We start from the raw sequence: 21,391 nt of genomic DNA, 5'->3' as shown, positions 1-21,391 counted from the left end.
GAATAAAGGTCAAACATTTACATCAAAACTGTGCGTTTTTTCTTGTTCCAATAATCAAAAATAAAACCGCTCAGGTACTCCACATTTATCCCACGAAGCAACTCAACACAAAAAAGGGGACATTTTAGGGAACAAACCTAAAATTCACTGGAAAAAAAAAAACATATATAACAAAAAACATCTGGAATAATTAGTATTTTGACTCGCAAAGTAAAAATGAAAAAAAAGTATAATTGCCGTGTGACAGTTGCAAATTTGCATTGTAATTCTTAAAAAGGTTAGCTTAAGTGTTAACTACCAGGGCCCCCCCATCCCCACACCCCTCAAAAAAAAATACCCTAGCCACAACAGAGAGGACAAAGAAACATGGATACAGCCAGTCTGCTTCATTTACCAGCAGTCAAAACATTCCACCGCACGTTCAGATACACACTTTCTCTTTTGTTCCCACTGAATGATTTAGACGCTTTTTTGTCCGTCATTCTGAGCATGGTGCCCACATCTCAGACAGCTAACATCACCGCAAATTTCCTTGAGTGCGTTCATCTGCAAGAACAGGGTGCACAACAGGTTTACTGTGGGCACACAGCCATCGAACCACTCTCATTCTGAAACACTATGTCATCAAACCACTCTGTTGACTCAGCCAATTCAAAACTTCGCAAACAAAAAAACCAAAAAAAAACAAAGGAATCATCAAATTGTCAAAAAGTTGTCACAGCACTGAAAATCAGTTCCTTGCATACATCAAAATACTTACCGTACCAGGCCTTTGTTTTTGCATGTATGTAAAGCATGTGGCTTTTGCAGATTGCACAAAAATTTTGTGGTTTTTTAAAAATTAATTTAGAATATTTTCTGGGCTGTGATTAAAACAGCCTTTCTACAGGTCCACATCAACACTGCTTGCTTGGCGTCAGAGCAGCAGAGAGCATGGCCACCAGGTAGGTCCAGGTCTGTGCTGAAATTTGAGGGGTCTGTGACTCAGCCAATGAATACCCTTTCATCACCAGTCCTCTTAAACAGGAAACGAATAGCAGGCGGAGATCGCCATTGATTGTGTCTTTGTTCCCTAATTGCACCTTACAGGCCCAATCAAGCACTGCCACCGATGATTGTATGCCAGGGAGGATAGATAGTGATGTCAGCCAGAGGCTCCAAGGTGATGAATGTGATCGCTGGGGAAACGCTGTACTGCATGTTCATTTCCAGACAGTTATCCACACAGAAATGACAAGTAGAGCAGCCCTGTTCATTTAATGGTGCAAGAACTGATTGGGGAAAGAACTGGCACTGAACTCCAAGCCCTGTGCTATTCACTGCTATGATTCTTAAATACCAGGTATGGGCTCCAGACAGAAACATCTTATTTGATCAGTTCAATCAAATGTCTCCAAACTCAACGGATGGTGCTTCATCCTACAGCACAACAATGATCCCTAACATACTGCAAAAGCAACAAAAAAGTTTTTCAAAGCCAAAAACTATTTTTTTTGACTGGCCAAGAAACTAATATGAATCCAACTGAACATGCGTTGCAAATGCTGAAGAAAAAACTTAAGGCAACTAGCCCCCAAAACAAGCATATCCATTGCAATCATTACGTGCAAAGGATATGCAACAAAGTACTTAACATGACATTTACATAACATTAATATGTCCCAAACATTATGGTGCCCTGAAATAGGGAGGCTAAGTATAGAAAGTGATGTAATTTCTACAAGGTGAAACCAATGTGTATAAAAATACCCTTAAATAAAAGCAGAGAATGTGTACTTTAACCACACATAAACAAATCTAAAATCGTGGAGTACAGAGCCAAATCAAGAAAAACAATATGTCTGTGTCCCAAAACTTACAGTCTATTTACAATTTAAATTCTGTCTGTGCAATCTAATGATCTACTACCCACAAAAACTCATCAAATTCACAGCCTGAAGCTAAAAGCTAAAGCCACAGAGAGAGGTCTTGAAATTTACATCAATTCATCCAGGCAGAACAGAAATGATCTTTATCATAGTTACGCATCTCCTGAAGGCTTTGGGCATGGTAATAAAATGAACTGTGACTATGACACCTACATTTATAAAGCAAATCTGACTATACCCTTGTTTTTAAGGCAAAAAAAGTCTTAATTTCAACTGCTGCAATAAAGCTGTCTAGTAGAGTAAGAATTCAGACTAGCAGAGGCATTATTAAGTTTACACAAATCTTTATTATCTCTCTTTGAATCTCCTCTCCTTTTACTCCGATAATCTCTCTCTCTCTCTCTCTCTCTCTGCCCCCTCCTCCATCGCTCCTGTCCTATCTCTGGCCCTCATCTCTCAGCCCAGGAAGGCCGGTCGACACCAGCCAGAACGGCGGGCAAATGAATTGCTGCCGTCTTCGTTTGCAGAATAAATTGGCTCGTTCTGTAGCGGCTGTCTCTCTGGCACGGGGCCCTCCTGGGTCCCTGTGACGGGCGGCGCGTCTGCCGGATGAGACCAGACGTTAAAGATTGGTTCTGCTACAGCTCCTCCTGGCAGCCATCACCTTGACAACCGAAGACTAATCTAGAATCAGCAGGCTTTTCCGTTGCCCGCGTACCTGTAGTGCGATTACCCTGCAAGGAAATGCTCTGCAGCTTAAGCACAGAAGTGTCACAGAGTGTCACAGAAGAACAACAAAATGCTGCCGCTCATGTTGTGAAGCAATGCATGAGATCAGGCGGAAGTGCAACATTATTTTGAGAACAGGTGAGTCACATGTGTAAAACTGCTACTGAATGGTTGAGCTAGACACTTAGCTGGGCTAGACAGTTACAGTGCATAACCATCTGTCAAGAAAATGAATGAAGAGCATCCAAGAGCATGTGGATGTAATCCTGACAGCCACCCAATTAATTTAACTTACATTCTACCTCAAGACTTAGCTTAACCTCCTGGTCTGGAGATCCCTCAATGCTCAGCGAATTATTTGCAATTATTACCATTTCTAGCACCGTTGTTGATTAGCCTTACTTCTTATGCATTTATTCATTGATCTGCAGCAATGGCATAATTTTAATTATGACGTACGTAGAGCCTGATATTTTTTGACTTTGGAGAATCGTAAAACTGTAACATTCCAAACTGCAGCCATGGTTACGGGCGGGTGTTGCAGGGGCTGCTGGGTAAAAGCCGTTGTGTGGCGGCCGGGCAGCGGTAGTCAGCTGGATTCTCTTTAGCTGACGCTGCAGAACGTGCGCTGCTGTGGGCATCAATCTGTCAGCGACACACCTCTGAACCAACACAGGAAAGGGTCCAAAAAGTTAAACGCAACACGCCGTTTTAACGTCCTCCCCTGACGCTCAGTCGGGTCCCGTCATAAGAGTGACTGATAGATCTGCTCGAGCTCCTGTCCCAGGACAGTGATAGGGCTGTTCCCCGCCCACACACACACACACACTCCTGCAGAGTCCCCCCCACAGCAGTACTGCTCAAACCTTTTTCCACCAGAGGGCCATTATTAAAAAATCTTACATTCTGATATTTCATTTCACCATCAAACTCCACCAAAGTTCCTTTGAAATTTAGTTTGAAGCAAGCAAGTCACTAGGTCACAAAAGAACCGTTTACTGTTATTTTCGCAACAAAAAGCTTTGAGCTGACACCACAACACAAACATACAGACTAGCCGCAGCAGACACATTCAAAACACACATTCAAACCGCAAACACCAGCATACACAGACACACACACACACACAAAGGTAAATGCTAAACAAACACGTATATAATCTTATACACACTTCTTCTTATTACCCAACACAGCAGATACAACAGCTTTGTGTGACTCTGTACCAGGCAGTGACAGTGTTCAGCTGCGTTGCTGTATCCACTTATTGCCTTAGTGAACAGCAGCAATCGGCTGCACCAGAAAGAGCCTGGAACATTCCAGAATTCCCAAACAACATCACTTATTTATAGAACTGAAATCTTCACGCTTTTAAGAATAAATCCTCTGTGTTCTCCAGATAGCCTGGAGCTACCTTCCTGCATCATATCCAAGCCAAGAGAACCGAGAAAAACAGCTTCAGACAGATTTTCTATTTAAGGCAAATCAATATTCAACCAATTTAACAAAAATTAAAAAACGCAAAAACTGTCCTCGTATGAACTCAAACACAGTACTTTGTTTCAATATTGCAGTTTGCTGCCCCTTGATGAGGTCACAGGGTGAAAGTCAAAAGGTCAAAGGGCAGCTTATCAGAATCAGGGACCGTAGGCACGGAAGAGGCACGGAGCCACGTGAGCCAACCAGCAGTCAGAGCCAGAAGCAGACATTCCTCACGGCTGTCTGTGGGGAGGCTGACTCGGCTCTTATTTAATGGATAGCCCTCCAACTCCCTGCTCTGCTGGAGAGAGCGAGAACAGAGGGAGGGAGGAGAGACAGACAGAGAGAATGAGAGAGAGAGACAGAGCGAGAGCGCACGAGAGAGCTAGAGACAGAGAGCAAGATGCAAAGAGAGAGAGAGATGGTTTTCTACTGCTACATGTGAGGTACTTGCCTCAGACAAGACCATGGGAATAGATCTTAGGGATTATGTGGATTAGTCTCCTTGACAGTCAACACAAACCCAGGGAAATGCGCATGTGTGACCGCTTGACACTGCGTCTGCTGTAATTCTGCTTAACTCACATTTTCACATTAAAATTCTGGAAACAAGGAGGCAGTGGGAAAAAAGGTGTTTTCCTGTGGGTATTTATGGTGTGTGCATATTACATTTGCATTTGCAGGCATGTGTGCGTGCATGTGAGTGTGCGTGCGTGTGTTTGTGTTCGCGTGCGTGTGCTTGTGTTCGCGTGCGTGTGTGTACATGTGTTAGTGAGCTTGAGTTCGTGTACGTGAGCGTGTTTGTGTATGTGTGCATGTGCATGTGTGTGTGTGTGTGTGTGTGTGTGTGTGGGTCACCCTGGCTTGGCTCTGGCTGGCTGCTGGTCCGGGATGCATGGGTGAAGCAGGGTGACATGGAAAAAAAAGGAGAGGACATGCCGCCCAGAGCAGCTCACAGCCACGCGGATAAACGGGCCTGTCCTAAATCCACCCACAGCAGCCAGCGCTCACCAAATCCAGGACAGAGTTCATCCAGTGCTAAACTGAGAGCACAGCACCCTGTCCTCCACTGCACCAAAGAAAGGAATCGCACTTACTGCACAGCTCATCGCTGACATCACCAGTCTGTGGAACGCACATCATCAGTCTTCAACTGATAACGTTCAGGACTAAAAGGACAGCTAAGGACATAAGTGTTGGGCCTATCATGTGCTGTCAATCACCGGCAGGTGTGAACCAATCATAAGGCTCTCTGGAATCCTCTAGCTGGGGCGGTGTGAATAATTGTGTTTTGCAACGCAGTTTGTATGAGGTAAAGTAGCCCCAGTAACTACAGGGGGGTAATGGATCCACATTCTTCCCTCACTAGCATTTCATTTGTGCACATTTTTCATTTTGTAAAATTAGATAAGAACTTTGAATTGAATAAGAATTTTATTTTGTCTTTCTTGTGATGAGAAAGCTGCAAACAGCTTTTTAGTAATAGTAAAGAAGCAAAGATGATGTATACTGCGAGCTAGCCTGCTAGCAATCGGCCACTTAAAGACACAGCTAAAAATCACACAGTTAAAAAGCATAGCCTTCCAACGCCAAACACAGCAATACACTATCGAGAAACCATAATAGTAACCTAGCACTTGCACAGACAGACACCAACATATGTTGAAGCACATGCCCCCAGCCCCGAGACAGCAATAGTTCCTGTTTGGCCACAGCAGTTGTTATTACCACAGGTGACCTTTGCGATTGCAGTGGCCCTGACACAAACCTACACAAATCCCAGGGTTTGATGAAAGAAAATGTCCAAATTGAGAACTGAAGGAACAATCTTGGTTTCGATTTGTTAAAACTAGTAGAACAAATTCTCCATTTCCTGACAGGAACTTCACCAGTGTATAACAGAACTCAACAGAGCCTCCTTTTTGGTTTCATTTTTGTTTTATTGATATTCTCCACGGTGGCCCCAGTGGAGTAACAATCAACAATAAAAACAGAGTGTTTTTCTTCCACGAAAGACCCAGCTCAGATAACAGCATCAATCGCCCTTGTTATGCTGCATGTGAATAAGCACACTGATCACCAAAGGGACAGTCTAAAGTCTATGCACTGTTTCTCCCATACAAGCAATCAGGCGATGCCGCTGTGCCCAGACACGCTGAAGCCGATACTTTCATTTTTAATCAGCGACAGCCTTGTCTTTTTGTGTCTTTCTTCAGAGTCGTTGCGAAACAATAAGATGGCCTCAGTCATGGAATGCAGGAAGAAGAAAAACAAACCGTGTTGCTCCTGCAGACATTTTCCAGTTATTCTTTAACTCAGCTGCATGCTTCTCACCCCAAAGCCATTTTATACCAATAAATGCAGGTTTCTGGAATGTTTTTTTCCTTCAAAATTCTAAGTTAGCATTCTAGAACTCCATTGCTTTTACGACTAGTGATCAGCATTAGAATGTTCAGTTAAGAATATTCTTATCACATATTAGTGTCCTTACACCTTAAATAGTAAAAAAAAAACTGCAGAATTGCCAGCGCCAAGCAATTTAATATCGGAACTGGGTGGAATGATTGCATGTTCATGATATTTGACCAAAAGTGTGCTTTGTAGACCACCTGGCATTAAATAGCTAAGCCAATTGTTTTTGTTTAGCTTTTAAAAAACTGTAATATATCACAGGTGAAAAGTCTGCTTAAAAAAAACTTCAAAGCTAAAAAATATAGGTTTCTGTGATCTTAAAAGTACTTGCAGTAAACAAGATGTATTGCTATGTATGTGCATGTATATACAATACATACAGTATGTGTATATGTGAGCTCTTAAATACTAAATCAAGTCCTGTAATGTATACACGTGTATGCTTTGTGTATGTGTGTATAGACAGACACAGCATAAACATTATATACATTGTACAATTACATTACAAACATAACATAAACGTTATATACATTACACAGATAGAATAATATTTATTTAGAAACACACACACACACTCCTCACACCAGCACCTCATCCTTCGCCCCTCCACGCGAACAGCCCTTCCTCACTACGAGCCCGAAGGCCACACAGCTAATAAATCTGCAGCCTCCCTCTAACCCCCCTGCCCCCCCCGCTGCTCAGGCCTATTCCCGCCCGGTGGAACACCAGTGCTGCCCATAAGAAGTCCTTCACCCTGCCTGCCGTGACTGATGCGCATCTCTTCATTTAGCAGATGAACTCCATTAATCTCCCCCAGCCGGGGGGCGAGGGGCAGCTGCGGGAGCCCGCGGCGAGGGCGAGCGGGCACAGGCGGGCGGGCAGCGTGAGCTGGCAGCCTGACCCCCCCTGCGATCGGCCACCGCCTCCGAAGCACTTCAGAAAGGGGACGGGATCAGGGAGGCTCTGAGCGCCCCTTCTCACCTCCTCAACAAAGAGTCCTCCCGGCCTTCGGCCCAGCTTAACGCAAAGGAAACGGGCCATCCTGCTGCCCACAGTCTGTGCAGTGAATGAAGCAGGACATCCTGAACAAACCTATCCCCCGACTGACCAGATGCTAATACAGTGAAATGTTAGGGACGCTGTGCCGCAGGATGTGTGACTTTTCCTACAGATGGGATTTTAAATCAAGGTTCTGACCCGCTGCAGTCATCAGAGATCCCTTCACAAACAGTAGCAGCGTCGCCCCGTGTCCAGGCCAAAGTCTCAATCTGTCACTCTTAATTTGGCAATGTAATAATGCCCCAGTCCATCCAGCTAATTATACCCTCTCTATCAGTACCAGGCTGTGGCGAGAATTCTGATGCAAACTGCTTGAAGTTATCCAAGAGGGTTGAGCACATTTGTGGCGGACGAGGCAAACTGCCCCACTCACTGAAACTGTGGACATGCCTGGATGAATGCCCCAATCTAAATGCAAATCCTTATCGTCACTCAAGAATGTGACCACACACATCCATTGCTTTCTCCCGTTTTCCTGAAAACGCTAGAATTAGTATGTGTACAATAGTGTACCGTGTACATAAACAGGAAGCATAGTTTAGTGGATAAGGCACGCTTGAGTGTGGCATTTAAACCAAACGGTTTCCATAAACATCCTGTTATATAAATGGATATAAGCTATTGTTGTGCATTCTGTAGATATAGCTAATGTACCATAATACAGTTTGCATTGTGACTATGTTCAATTTAGTCATGGCTGGTTTTCTGGTTTCACTGCTTGGTTCTCATTCCAGGTCATGGGACTTCACTCATGAGGGCCAGGGGGCGGGTGGGTAGATCCCAAAAGCTAGTGATGAACTTACTCAGAACCTTGGACAGCTCCAAAACAGTACAGACAGATCCCAAATAAGAAATCGAACCAACACCATTCTGGTTACATTAATAGTTCTCTTTCCAATACTCCACACTGCCATGCAATGAAACACTTGACATACAGTTGCGAGGGAATAGGAAATGTCATAATACACACTCCACACAACCATTTTTTCTCTTTTGTTGTTCAGCTGTGATCACTGGGTCACTATCCTACCTCACATCCAGTTCATAAAACACAGGTTTCCATAACACCCCGCAAGGGAAACCCGCCAACCTGTCACACAACAGAAATGCTAACAGTGTTCGCACATCCAGGAATTATCCAAAGAAACGGATTCATTGTTTACATGTAATCTCAGATGCCCCACCGCCAGTAGAGAAGCCAAACTCTGAAACTCAACACACAACAACAGTTCTTAAAGGTACAGGATGTCAGTCTTACATGCTGATTAGAGAGCTGGGGATATAACACCAGGAGCAATGCTGTCAAACACTAGACCAAGGTCTTTAAAGTTCATTTGCACTCCACGGTCCAGTAAATGGACAGCATACAAAATTCCATCCTTTTAAAAGGCATCTGCTATGCCACCAGTAATGTAATAATATAAAATGCCAGGCAACCACTCTTTATTTAGTCTGCAAGTGACTGGAGAGTGGAGACACAGTTTCCACAAAAATCTATGAGGCCGTGCTGTCTTTTGGTCTTTTTGAAGCACTCCCGTCGACATCAACCCAGGCTGGGTTCAGCGGATAGTGATGGACGTCCCAGCAGTGTGCCATCAGAAGTCCCATTAAGCGCCCCAAAGACATTCTTTAGGCCTTCATACTTTTTGTAAACAACTAAAAATGATAAATCATGCTCTGCTATATCCAGGTTTGTATCCCCTTTCAACGTGAGCCTCAGCTCCATTATGTCATCAAACAACAAACACAAGTGCACCACTAATAATAAGCTAGTCCTCCTTAACATCAAAAGATGCAAAAAAAATAAAAATAAATAAAACAAATCTTAGGAAGCCTGCATTCAAAAGCGTGTGGTTGAAGTACGAGGGATGACAAAGGGGAAGGAACATCACGCAGCCGACGACCTCTTTAAAGAGCTCTGCGTCTGGCTTTGATCGCCCCAGGATTTCTCACTCACCTCAGAAGGAGTTCTTTCGGAAGCTTCTTGTTAATGGGCGCTTCATCGCTGTTTGAGAAAACCTGCCAAACAAGGAAAGGAGAAAACGGCGATTAACACCACACAAGAGGGAAGACGAACATGGCACTCCACAAACATCACAGCAGCGCCTTTTACCGTCTGAGATCCGCAGAGACACCCGCGCCGCTTACCACCAAGGTTGAGCTGAGCTCGATTGCTGGGATGGCTGTTCCTAAACGCTTCTCTTTGATTTCACAATCAGAAGAAATTTTAGATTTTTTGATGTTGACTGCTCATTTGGGCTCAGGATGGTTTGTTTGCGCATATTAGAGTAGAGCACTATATACAGATTATCAGTGGTTCTGATACCGGAACATTCTCCAAATGCAGACAGCTCTACAGCAAGAGGGCAGGGGGGGAATTACGTTTTGAAGCCAGCCTCTGTAATCAAGCCAAACAATGGCAAAGCCGTGTGACATCAGAGCAGCAAGATCAAACGGTCTTACCCCAAGCAAACCTCTCGCTGCACCACCTTCCCCCTCAAACACCAGCTGAGCTGTGGGCCACCCCCCACCCCTTCTCATCATTGCCACACATTACACAACATTATTTATTTAAATCCAATACCCAGGAGAACAAACCCCGTTGTTTGTTCAAGAAATATGTTGTGCAACCCATCTGAAGAACAACTTTTTCACTATAGTGACTGAGGTTACTATTTTTGTTCCGTGTCTATGTTTATGTCATGCGGGCAACACACAGTGCAGAGCTGAAGACTGCTCAGCGACAGTGGGAGTTGCTTACCAATAGGATTAAACCCCTGACACCTCTGGTGCAGAGCCAGTTCCTCTGACCTGTATCCCAGATCCCTGTAGCAATGCGCATGAGGTGAGCGGAACGACACTGAGTCACTTCAGTGCATCACACGGGTCAGAGGAGCCCAAAGGCTTCCAGACCCCATCTATTCAGATTACCCATAAATCCACTGGAGAGGGTGAGAGGTACGTGGGAAGTCACACCTACTTATGTATACTCAAACTCATACACAGGCAGCCATGGGTAAACACACACACACACATTGCCCTATGTTCAGCCAATAAAATGAAATATCAACTGTTAAAAATACCAAAATATCAGTAATGTAAACTAGACACTTACACTGTTCAGACCAGAGTCGTTTCTCATGAACAGTTCTCAATAACTCTCTCTCACTCAGAAAAGATTTCTAATCATAAAACACAATAATAAATAATAAAATTCCAGCTCTCTCTGTCTCTGTTCCTATCCCTCTCCTCTCCCTCCCACCCTCTCTCACACTCATTTTTTTGGGACCATAAACCCTCCAGGGCCACAGGACACCACAGCAGATATGATGAGCCAAAATGGATGACAGGGGCCAGGAACCATGGCAAACTCGTTATATAGTCTGATATTTTTTTTTCCTTTTCCACACAAAGACCACAAGATGTCACCTTCCTGCCCCGGTTGGCGCTGTCTGTAATGGACTCTAAAATCCTTGGTAAAGCGACTGACTTCCTGGAGAGAGCCGCAGCGTATTCATATTTCACGTGGCCCACAATGACGAGACATTCTTATTAACAGGCAAGGGCATTTCCTCTTCACAGCCAGTCATTACTGGAGGGGGACACGCTTTAGCCGCTCGTTCCAGCGATATCACGGACGCTCGCTCCAGACGCAAACCGCTCCAGTCGGGCGATCCTCCATTAGGCCACAGAGCTCCTCTCAGCTCACGGCATTCTCTGACATGTTTACTTTAAACGCGGCTAACTGCACGATCGCCATTTGTTTCATTGATCTACTTTCCACCAGAGTGGCTCGGAGGGTCGGCACGAAATTGATTTCTCGACGGGAAAACGTGTAAAAGCAGAGATGACAATCCTGCTGGGCGAGACGAGCGACACAGTGAGAGATTCGCCGCTGTGATTTACAGGCGCTTTGCAGCGTCCTCCTAATAACCTTGTCATCGACAACAAACAACAGTCACAAAGTCAAATAAAGCAGTCCTTCTCACTCAGCTGCTGCTAAGCGGGTTCCAAACAAGAGTGAAAACGGCATGGAAATAGTGTAAGACACACACAGCGAGTCCTCATCTCGGCTGCAGTCTTCCGCACCCCCAAAACTCAAAACACTAACCAGACCAACCACTTCATATTTTCGCTTTCCATGACCTTACAAGCCACACCTGACACAGGAACACCCTCTTTTTACATACACGTTCAGAAGTGTGCATTTGTTTGTGTAGAGAGATGTGTGTATATGGATATGAATATGTAATAGAACAAGGTGTTCAGCATATATTGAATAATCACGCTAGCTTTCTGCATGGTACAGCAAGTTGTGGCCCCAGTGTGATGGAATGCTTGATTTGGCTCAAGGGGGGTGCAATCTTCGATACCAGACTCTGAAATTGATTTCAGATGTTCTGCTACACATACAGAAAGAATTACATAACTATACACATAAGGAGGTACACCTCCATATTAACCATCCCAAAATATCCATCGTAGACAAACAATGTATACTCAAAAACTTGAATCAGACTGCAAAATGAATTTGACCCCTGCTGCCAAACTGTCAAGGCAACACTGTTGTGAAATCACAACTTTGAGGTTCTGTGAAGCACTTTGTGATGTATCCTGTAAAGTACAAAAGGTACCATACAATTAAGTTTTCATAAAGTAATCATTATTCATTATAGTTAGGCAGAACTGAGACCAAAGTTAGGGCACTTATGACACATTAATAAAACCAAAATCATTATCAAATTAAAGGACATGATCAGCGAGCGTCTGTGGTCAGGGTTCCCGCCCGTACCCTCACTGATCCCCGGTGGCCCGGTACGCTGTTGGGTTCACGTCAGGCGAACAGCGTGGCCACTCCATCGCGCCGCTGCTTCTTGCCGACAGAAACACTGACAGATGTGCGTGCCGTGTGGGTGCGAACTGTCAAGCGTACAACTGAGCCCATTACTTTGCGCGAAGTAAGGTGCATCGCAGGGGGCCATAGCATCGTTTCCCTAGCGCTGCGCAGTCAATGCACCAGTGATGAACACTGCTGGCGGTAGACATCTGTGCTGCATTGTGCCTGTGACGCTCTCATATCATTAGCGCTTTTATTTAGACACGTATGCATTATACTGGGAAACAGGTGTAGCCAGGCGCCTCCATTTCACTCTGCACACATGTGTGGTGATGTCATCATACTAGAGGCCCTGTAGCATTTCCATAGATGAAACTCTCATGCAGCAGGCATCTAACCGACCACACCAATCTACCAGCAGCCAGAGGGGGCGCTGGAGAGCACAGCGGGCTACATAAGTCGAGGACAATCCCAGTGAACAATACCCTTCCTCCTTTCTTTCCTAGACATCACAGCTGTTTCTGCCCTGCAGCAATCAGCAACAATGAGGTCAAGGTCAATATCTGCAGGGGCACATCCACAACATTATAAAGTGTCTTAGCTCCCCAGCAGCCCCTGTACTGATGTCAAATGATTATCAATTAACTTTGAACCTTTTTTTTTTTTTTTTTTTAACCTTCCTGGAATCTTGTACTTGGAATGAGGCACAAAAACATGTGACAAAATTACACACTCACATTCACATTTAATCACATACAAAACAATATACCATATAGCATGCTACAAATATGCATATGGGACCAAGGTGCATTTTTCATATGGAATCAATAAACTGATTACAAGGAAAGAAGTTGATGGTTTTCAATATTTATGAAATATTGAAAATCTCAAACTTAATATGTCAATGTACTTGTGTGGAAATAAGGCAGGCAATCCATTGTGTTGCGTACCTGCTTCGTAGCACATAATCACATTATTCTGGTCTTTCAAACCAGTCATCATTAGACTCCAGAGAAACACAGACACAGGAAACAATGCACTGTTTGCAATTGTTCAGAACCTGCAGAGTGATCAGTAGTAGAAGATACATATGGGCATGAACAGCAGACTAGACAGCTGATAAAATACAGCAATCGGACCCAGGAGTCCACAGCCCCAGTTTTTTGTTTTTTAGCCTGAGACGTGGAAATGATAAATGATCTGCAGTCTCAGCCTTGGCATTAAGACTCTGTCTGAGGGAGCTGAAAAACACGGAATACATGTTTGCACTGCGATTTGACAGAATGGCTACTGTGTGCTTACAGGCCCTTACATTTACCCATGATGCACACTAAATAAACATGCTCCGAAATGACAGTGCCTGGGGGCCAGAGACTTGCGCCATTAAATTGGCATCGACAGACCACAGAATTAAACACTTAATTCTTCTGGGGAAAGTAGGATACAAGATAAGCCGGCTATAGATAAAACAGATTTAGTCCTTAAGACCTCACACACTCCTGAATCTATTCATTTGGCTTAAACACGGTGCCTTAAAACACTATCATAACAAGAGACAGTAATGTACATCAAAGGCACAACAGGCACAGAACAGAGAGTATGCTAGTAACCAATGACCGACAACATGAGAAACAGCACTCATTTTAGCATCCAGAGTGCCCGGCAGCTTTCCTCCGTAGAAACATACCAAGATCACACATATTACACAGAAAACAACCCAATATTGACCAATAACGACATTTAGTCATGATGTGGTGCCTGCCAATATAATTGTGAATAGAGAAACACATCACTGTTCCATGCTAGGTTGTACATGTTGTTTATTGATGACCTATGTCAGATATCAGATGTCCAAGTTCTGGGAACCAAAGTAAAATATGAATGAAATATGAATGAATGTAGGATGCTGTTCAGATATGCACTTCTTATCGCCTTTGCTCAATCAGTCAGCAAAGAAGTAGCGAGACAAAATGCTGCTGGGCGGAGTCTGAACTAAACGCTGCACTAAATTGTTGAAGCTCTTATCTTTCTAATTATTAATCACGAAGAGTTTATTTGGCCCCATTTCCCCATGTGCTCTTCTAACATCAGCAGACTGGAAACCCACCTTAATTAGCCTAGACCAAATGGCATTACTCTCCTTGGGCACAGGTTCACAGATTCCTTAAGTTGAATCCTACACAAGGAACAATATCCATCCAGCACACTGTTATTAAACGGAGGACACTATTCCAGCTTCACATGGAGATGGATCTGGCTCACTTTTTAAAACCATATCGCAAAAATGACCCAAACCAAGAAAACAGAAACAGTGAAAACTCGATTCAACTCATTTCCAACTGTGTTTAAAAGTGTCACATTAATTAATGGGGTGGAGACAGAAAAATCAAAAACTGCAATGTGGCAGGAGAAATTTGTAACTCAAAGGCTCTTGGCTCAGCATATTTTGTCATATGGACATTACAGCTAAGCTCCCAGGCAAAGGATATAACCTCAGTTCCTGCAGTTGTAATCCAGCTATGAATTGTTAATATGTAAAAAATCTTAGCAATGCAAGTGGGCCTGGATAAGACCGTCTGATAAGCAAATAAATAATGTAAGACAAAGACAAAGGGAGTAAAGCACTAAGCCATTAAACTCCCAAGGGCTTGCATGCTTGGATGGGTTAAGCAGAAATATAGACTGAAGGGCATACTACAAAAAAACTGCACTGTTTTAGGAGACAGAGGCACTCTTCGCTAACTTACAGACTGAATCATGGGAAAGCTCGCTTTCGGTGAGCAATACCAAAAATATTAAATAAAGTAAAATGTGTGCAGTTTAGTCATTCGGCAACTTACAAAAGTGCTTGTGGCATGTACATAAGAAATAATGATGTGATTATCAAGAGCTGGAGTGGATCCCCAATTCAACACTACCCCCCCCCCCCCACACCCAGACCCGACAAGACTCAATACTGCTCCCCCTCCACCTACACCCCTACCCAGCAAGATTCAACACTGCTCTCTCTCTCCCTTTGCCCAAACTCCACTTATACCCCTACTCGACAGCATGCAGGACATGCCCCAATGGGGTGCAACAACTGTGGCAAGCGTTTAACACCCAAACTTCCACCCAACTCCACACAGTTTGTAAGGTGCGCACATGGCTAGGTGAGGGATAACACAGACTCAGAGACTTATTACGCCATTTATTTGCTCAGCCAATGCCCTTGTGCAGGGCCCCTATGTAGCACACATTTTCACTGTGACCTTTCACACATCTGCGCAATGGAAACATGTACAGGAGCGATGCAGGTTAATCGCCTCACTGGATGTTTGATGAGCGCAGATCTTAAGATAGAGGCCCATGAGGAAGTGTGGCAGGTGTCCTGGTCAGGACCCAAAAAACCCCTTCACCCCTCTCTCCCTGTAAGCCGTGTTTCATCCCTGACAATTAAACAACAAAGGCCCCGCTGCAGCGCGGGGAGCATTAGCGTGCTGAAATCAGGATACCGTGAATAAGTGCGCCTCAGCCGCAGACTGAACCCTGGTCAGAGGAAAGAGCGTGTAACGCTCTCCCAAACGGCTCGCACCTGCATTCATAACGCGCCGCAGAGCAGGGCTTTCCACGCGCTGACCTCACACAGCCTCGTGCGCTAAAAGCTAAAGCTGCTCCTTGATGAGCATGTTTACGCTAAGACGCTCCGTGGGCCCTGGGCTGCGCTGTCACAGACTAGGTCAGAGGCAATGGGAGCGAGCATATAAACAGCAAAGCCGCGATGACCTTGAGGGGAACACGTTAACTCAGAAAAGCATTACTCTGTTTTCCCGCGCTAAGCCTCTGTGGTCCCGTTAGCAAAACCAGAGCAGCCCGTGCAGCGATGGTAGAGCCTGTGCTACCGCCAGACAGGGGGGTGATGTGAAAGAAACCGACGCGGCTCTGAAATACAGCTTCTGCCACCTCACTGCACCCTGACTGGCTGAACCGAGCCTCCAATCAGGACCCTGGGTGGGAGCGTTACCCGGCAGAGGGGGGCATTCGAGGGCAGAAGCTGAGGGGTAACTGCGCAGCCGAGGCAGCTACCAGACCGTGCAGCAATCAGCAGTCAGATGAGGTCAAGCTCTGGCGCTTTCAAAGACCGGGCCAGTCGCATCTCGGTAATGCCACGCCCACTCTCCAGCACAGTCCTGCGTCTAGACAGACGGAGTAACTGTCATGGAAGACCCTGCACGACCCACAGCAGGACATTACCACCGCAGTAAATTACCCTCGCCTCAGGCTAACCGGCTAACTTTACTTTAACAGCTCTCCTCTGTTTTTTTTCAGCTAGCAAGGCCATATCCTTAAACAAAAGGCCACATGGTCTTCTGGGCACAAATCTGCCTGTGTACTGTAAATGAAACATCTGAAAGACAAAGGAAGCCAAGTGTTTTTGACTGCTACTACAACAGGCCCTTATTTCCACACAAGGCCGTCTTAAGTTTCTGCTCTGGAGGAGGCCATCTAGCCAAAACGCATGAGCGTCTCATGGTAATTCATTTGGCCACACAATAAATGTAAAAAGTAAGGTCTGGTTTTTCCTCCCTTTCTCACCAATTTGGAATGTCTGGTCATATTTATCAGTGCTCATTGCCACAGCCTCCACTGTCGATTTGGGAGAGTACAGACAAGCATGTAATCTCCTGCAAAGCACACAATGTCAGCTGCCATTTCTTTTCACAGTACAGCACAAGCTGGACACTAACAGACACAAGTCAAAGGAATAGATTTCATGTGCAGTACAACAAGAGGAATTGCAGCTGCCTAATCAACCAGCAGGGGTCACTGGTGACACCCTCCCACCCCTGGGCAATGGTAAAGCAGTGCCAGCCACAGTCAGCACTGGTACAGTCAAGACTCGATACCAGCGGGGGCCATCCATGCACAAGAACAGTGCCTTAACAGGCCAAGCCACCCAACAGCGCTTATCTGCTTGTAACATGTTAGGATGCGCTCCCCATTTTGAATGCTCTTCAAGAGTTTATCAATTACTCTTCATCTTTATTTTCCTGTCCCATATTTTATCAGTTTTTTCTTTCTTTGGGATCCCAGCACAGGAATTGTTCCACAGAGTAAGGCTCTGTGACCACGACTGGCTTGTTGATTGACAGCTGACTATCCCTCAGGTGACCTAGGGTAGGATGTTCCCCTTCAATGCTCCATCAACCTTGACAGACACAAAATGTCCACCAGACAAGCACAGCACCATCTCCCAGGAGTGATATGAAGGAATTAACAACTTCACAGAGAGATATGATGAACTAACGACCGCACAGGCCAACGGGAATAAAAAAACAACCTAACAGACAGACATGAATAAACAAACAACCACATAGACAGATAATAAACTACCCCAGCCATCTCACGCAGAGATATGAGGAAATAACCACCACACAGACAGACATTAATAATCAATCTGTGTCGCAGAGAAACATGAGGAGACTAATCACCTGACATAGTGATTTGGGCAAACTAATCACCTTAGAGATATGAATAAGCAACCCATTACAAAGAGAGGAATGGAGGAAACAAATCGCTCCTTTACAGCTCTTCACTGAGTGGACTGGGACATGATTGCTTTTAACAATAACTAGAATCGAAATTTAAACGATATTAATCAGAAAATAAAACCAACATGAGACATTAAATATATCCATATATCGGTCATAACACACCTTTAGCAAATAAATTCAAATGTAGGTTCAAATGCATTGAACACAATACACATGAAATCACATTTTGCAAAATAATTTGGCATGTCTGAAAGTTGTGCTGTATGACAAATGCACTGACATGATAAAAAAGTAATGCATTATATTCAGCTACATTGTATTAATCTCACTCCAGTTTCCTCCCACAGGCCAGAGACATGCAGGTTAGGTTAATTGGAGAGTCTAAACTGCCCTTGGGATATGAATGTGAGTGATCGGTATGTGGGTCCTGTGATGTATTGGTGAGCTGCCAAGAGTGTATTCCTGCCTTTCACCCAATGGCTCCCCGGGACTCTGACCAGACGCAAGTGGTTTAGAAGATGGATGGAAAGGATGAATGCATTCAACTCTTAATATGGTGGACAGATCGGTTTTAGTACTGACACTATAAACATGCATGCACTGGTAATGATATGTTACAATAAAAATACAAGGAACATTTTAACAGAGTAAAAATCAGCCAAGTCTGGGAGAGGTCTTCTACAGTACAGCACACGTACACACTCAGAAACAGACACATACCGGTGATACAAAAATAAATACATAATTCCACAGGAGTGCATCACGCACTGCAGATTCACGCCCGCAGGCGATGTGAGCGGGACAAAACCTGTGTGACACGGATTACAGACCGCAATCTGCACACAGCGGCTACAGCTCAAATGCTACATGCTAATACCGAACCCGCCAGCTCAGTTTCCTTTCAAGGTGGGGTCCACAAGTACCCAGATTTCTACCTGGCAGGGTAGAAATTGGATAGCAACATGACAAAAATTTTCACCCGGCATATTTTCTAGCCCTTCACCCAGATTGGGACAATGAGTGGCTACATCAGGGTTGCTGCGTCTGATTCTGAATAATGGAAAGCAGTTTTGACTAAAAACTGAGGTGCCTTATGCTGAATTCACAGTTGAAAAACAAAGGCTCAGCTTCTGAAAGCCTGTCATTTCAATCACAAGACGTACCATAGTGCCACTATTACCTTCGGCATATATTTGACTGTGGCAATTCAAAGAAAAGGACACATAATCATTTGTGGCATGGGGGTTTGCTATCTTTTGAGTTTTAATGGAAAAAAGGTTTGAATGCTGCCTGTAACCAAATGAGATTTCGGGCCCCTCACTATTTATCATTCCTAGTGGTACAAAGGCAGGTTTTATTCCTTTAAACTTTTTACAAAGCTTTTTCCCCCTTTTCTCCAAATTTGGAACCTCCAATGACATTCAAAATGCAATGTTCGTCACAAGCTCTGGAACCAATTCCAAAGAGAGCAGATAAGCATGCGCTCTCCTCCAAATCATGCAATGTGTCCACCGCTGCTTTTCTCTCAGCCATTGGCAAGAGGGGCTCACACAGACGTGAGTCAGAGGAGGGCGCTTCGTGTGCAGCTCAACAGGAGAACCGCAAGGCAGAGACCAACCAGCGGGGCTCGCTGGTGCAAGATCAGGCATCGTCATTCTGGCAGAAACCAGCAGAAGCCATCCCATCCAAGGGTGACGCTAGCTGCAATTAAGCATTGCCGACTACAGTCGGTGATGAAAAGGTCCAGATTCAATACCAGACTGTGGGACCTATCCAAGTTCTAGAACAGTGCCTTTATAAGATGAGCCATCCAGCAGCCACACCATTAAACTTAAAGTTCTGGCTGAATAAATAGAAATTTACCAAGAAAACTAAGCCCTGGGTTCTCCAACTATTTCTAGGCATTCAGTTTTTTTATTTTATTTTTATAAATGGTGAATACAGGCCAATCACTTAAGACATACAGTAATAAAACAATGAACAAATAAGATGTACTTTATGCAAGTCAAAAACTCCTTAAAATGCTGGACTTCACTGTCACAATTGGGGCATAGTCAATGATTTTGATGCATCTGGATAATAACTTTTTAAATCTTGAAAATGATCAAAAGGCCAAGAGTATGTCCATGACAGGCTGTATGCTGCCACCAGTCCACCTACTGAATAGTCTTGGCCTATCCCCAGGGACATAGCTGGGTGTGTAATGCCCACGCCAAGTCAATAAACAGCTATTTCCAAAAGTTAAGTAGCTCACACACTGATAAGATGTCCACCGATGACTGCAGAGGTCTGAGAAGGCATTGGCCATTTCATTCCCTGGGCACCTGTCAAGAAGCCTGGAGGCTCTCCAATCAATCAACATATTGAATCTTTGCATGTAATTATATGTGGAGGTCTGTGGCCTGTGGCTGCAAAACAAACCACCACCAAATTACCAATCAGAGAGGAGCATTGCTCAGCCTGGATGTGGACCAAAATTCTAGTCACCAAATAGCACTCAGATACTGATTAGTACCAGTAGGCACAAGTATGTGGTAAAATACCTATGACAGAGAAACAATGGGGTAACTGCAATTTGATAGATGGGCACACAAAAGTTAAATCTGTTAGCTACATGGCTATATATTAACTCATCATCATTTATTGCCAGCTCAGTTTTGTTCAGCCAAGTATAGCCAGTTTCAGTAATAGTTAAAGCAATCTAACTAGGTGGATAGCCATCATGTTTATCAGTAGGCTAACATTAATGACGACAGTTCATTTTAAGGTGCTTAGCATTAAACAATATAATGTAGCCTATGTAATGGCAAAGGCAACCTCACAATTATCCACCTTTTACAGCTTAATATCATACATTTTCATCTTTGAATAGGTGCAAAACATATGCAAATAACATCATCACTAAAAACAGTGTACAATGTATACATTCAAGGATTGCCATACCAAAAAATCTAATTTTGAAGTCTTTTTCATTTGACTTTGCTCAACATTTCTGGAGAAAAATCATGAGGTACACCACTCAACTTATCTTGACAACGCATCAGCAAGTTCTGGGTTTAAAAAAAGAGAGGTGTGATCACTACCCTCCAGGGCAGACATTTGAATTTGAATGTCTTCTGCAGCCTGTACAGAAAGTACAGAGAGCCAGTAAGAGGAGCTGTGGTATGTGTGCACAGTCGCCCTGGAAGCATGAAACCATTTCCATCACAATGACAGCGTCAGTATTTCGTTCCAAATTACACAAGGTGATGCTCCGCCGTTTCTCCCCAGCAATGCAGTTTTTGCACGGTAATGGGCATGTGAAAAAAGAAGCGCATTATGCAAGAGGTTTTAGTATGCTGAGCCAGAAGTTGCAGAGAAAAAGCTTGAAGAGTTCTAATATCTGCAAAAATATGTAGTCAGTGATTGCATTTGTAATACAATACAGGTGAAGGGAAATGCATAAAAATGAACAGGATTAAAACTGTCCTTCAGTG

At 44.1% G+C, this 21,391-nt stretch overlaps 1 protein-coding gene across 1 annotated transcript in view; it reads right to left on the bottom strand.

Moving 5' to 3' along the window:
• Positions 1 to 21,391, bottom strand: part of fbxl2 (F-box and leucine-rich repeat protein 2) — a 48,691-nt gene that overhangs the window by 22,268 nt on the left and 5,032 nt on the right. The window contains exon 2 of the mRNA XM_064347134.1: positions 9,502 to 9,563. Within this exon, the coding sequence (XP_064203204.1) occupies positions 9,502 to 9,563 (62 nt within the window). The remainder of the gene's footprint in view (positions 1 to 9,501; positions 9,564 to 21,391) is intronic.

The sequence above is a fragment of the Anguilla rostrata genome, chromosome 8, assembly GCF_018555375.3.
Source record: "Anguilla rostrata isolate EN2019 chromosome 8, ASM1855537v3, whole genome shotgun sequence".
Classification (NCBI taxonomy): domain Eukaryota; kingdom Metazoa; phylum Chordata; class Actinopteri; order Anguilliformes; family Anguillidae; genus Anguilla; species Anguilla rostrata.
This window is presented reverse-complemented; position numbering and strand designations above follow the sequence as displayed.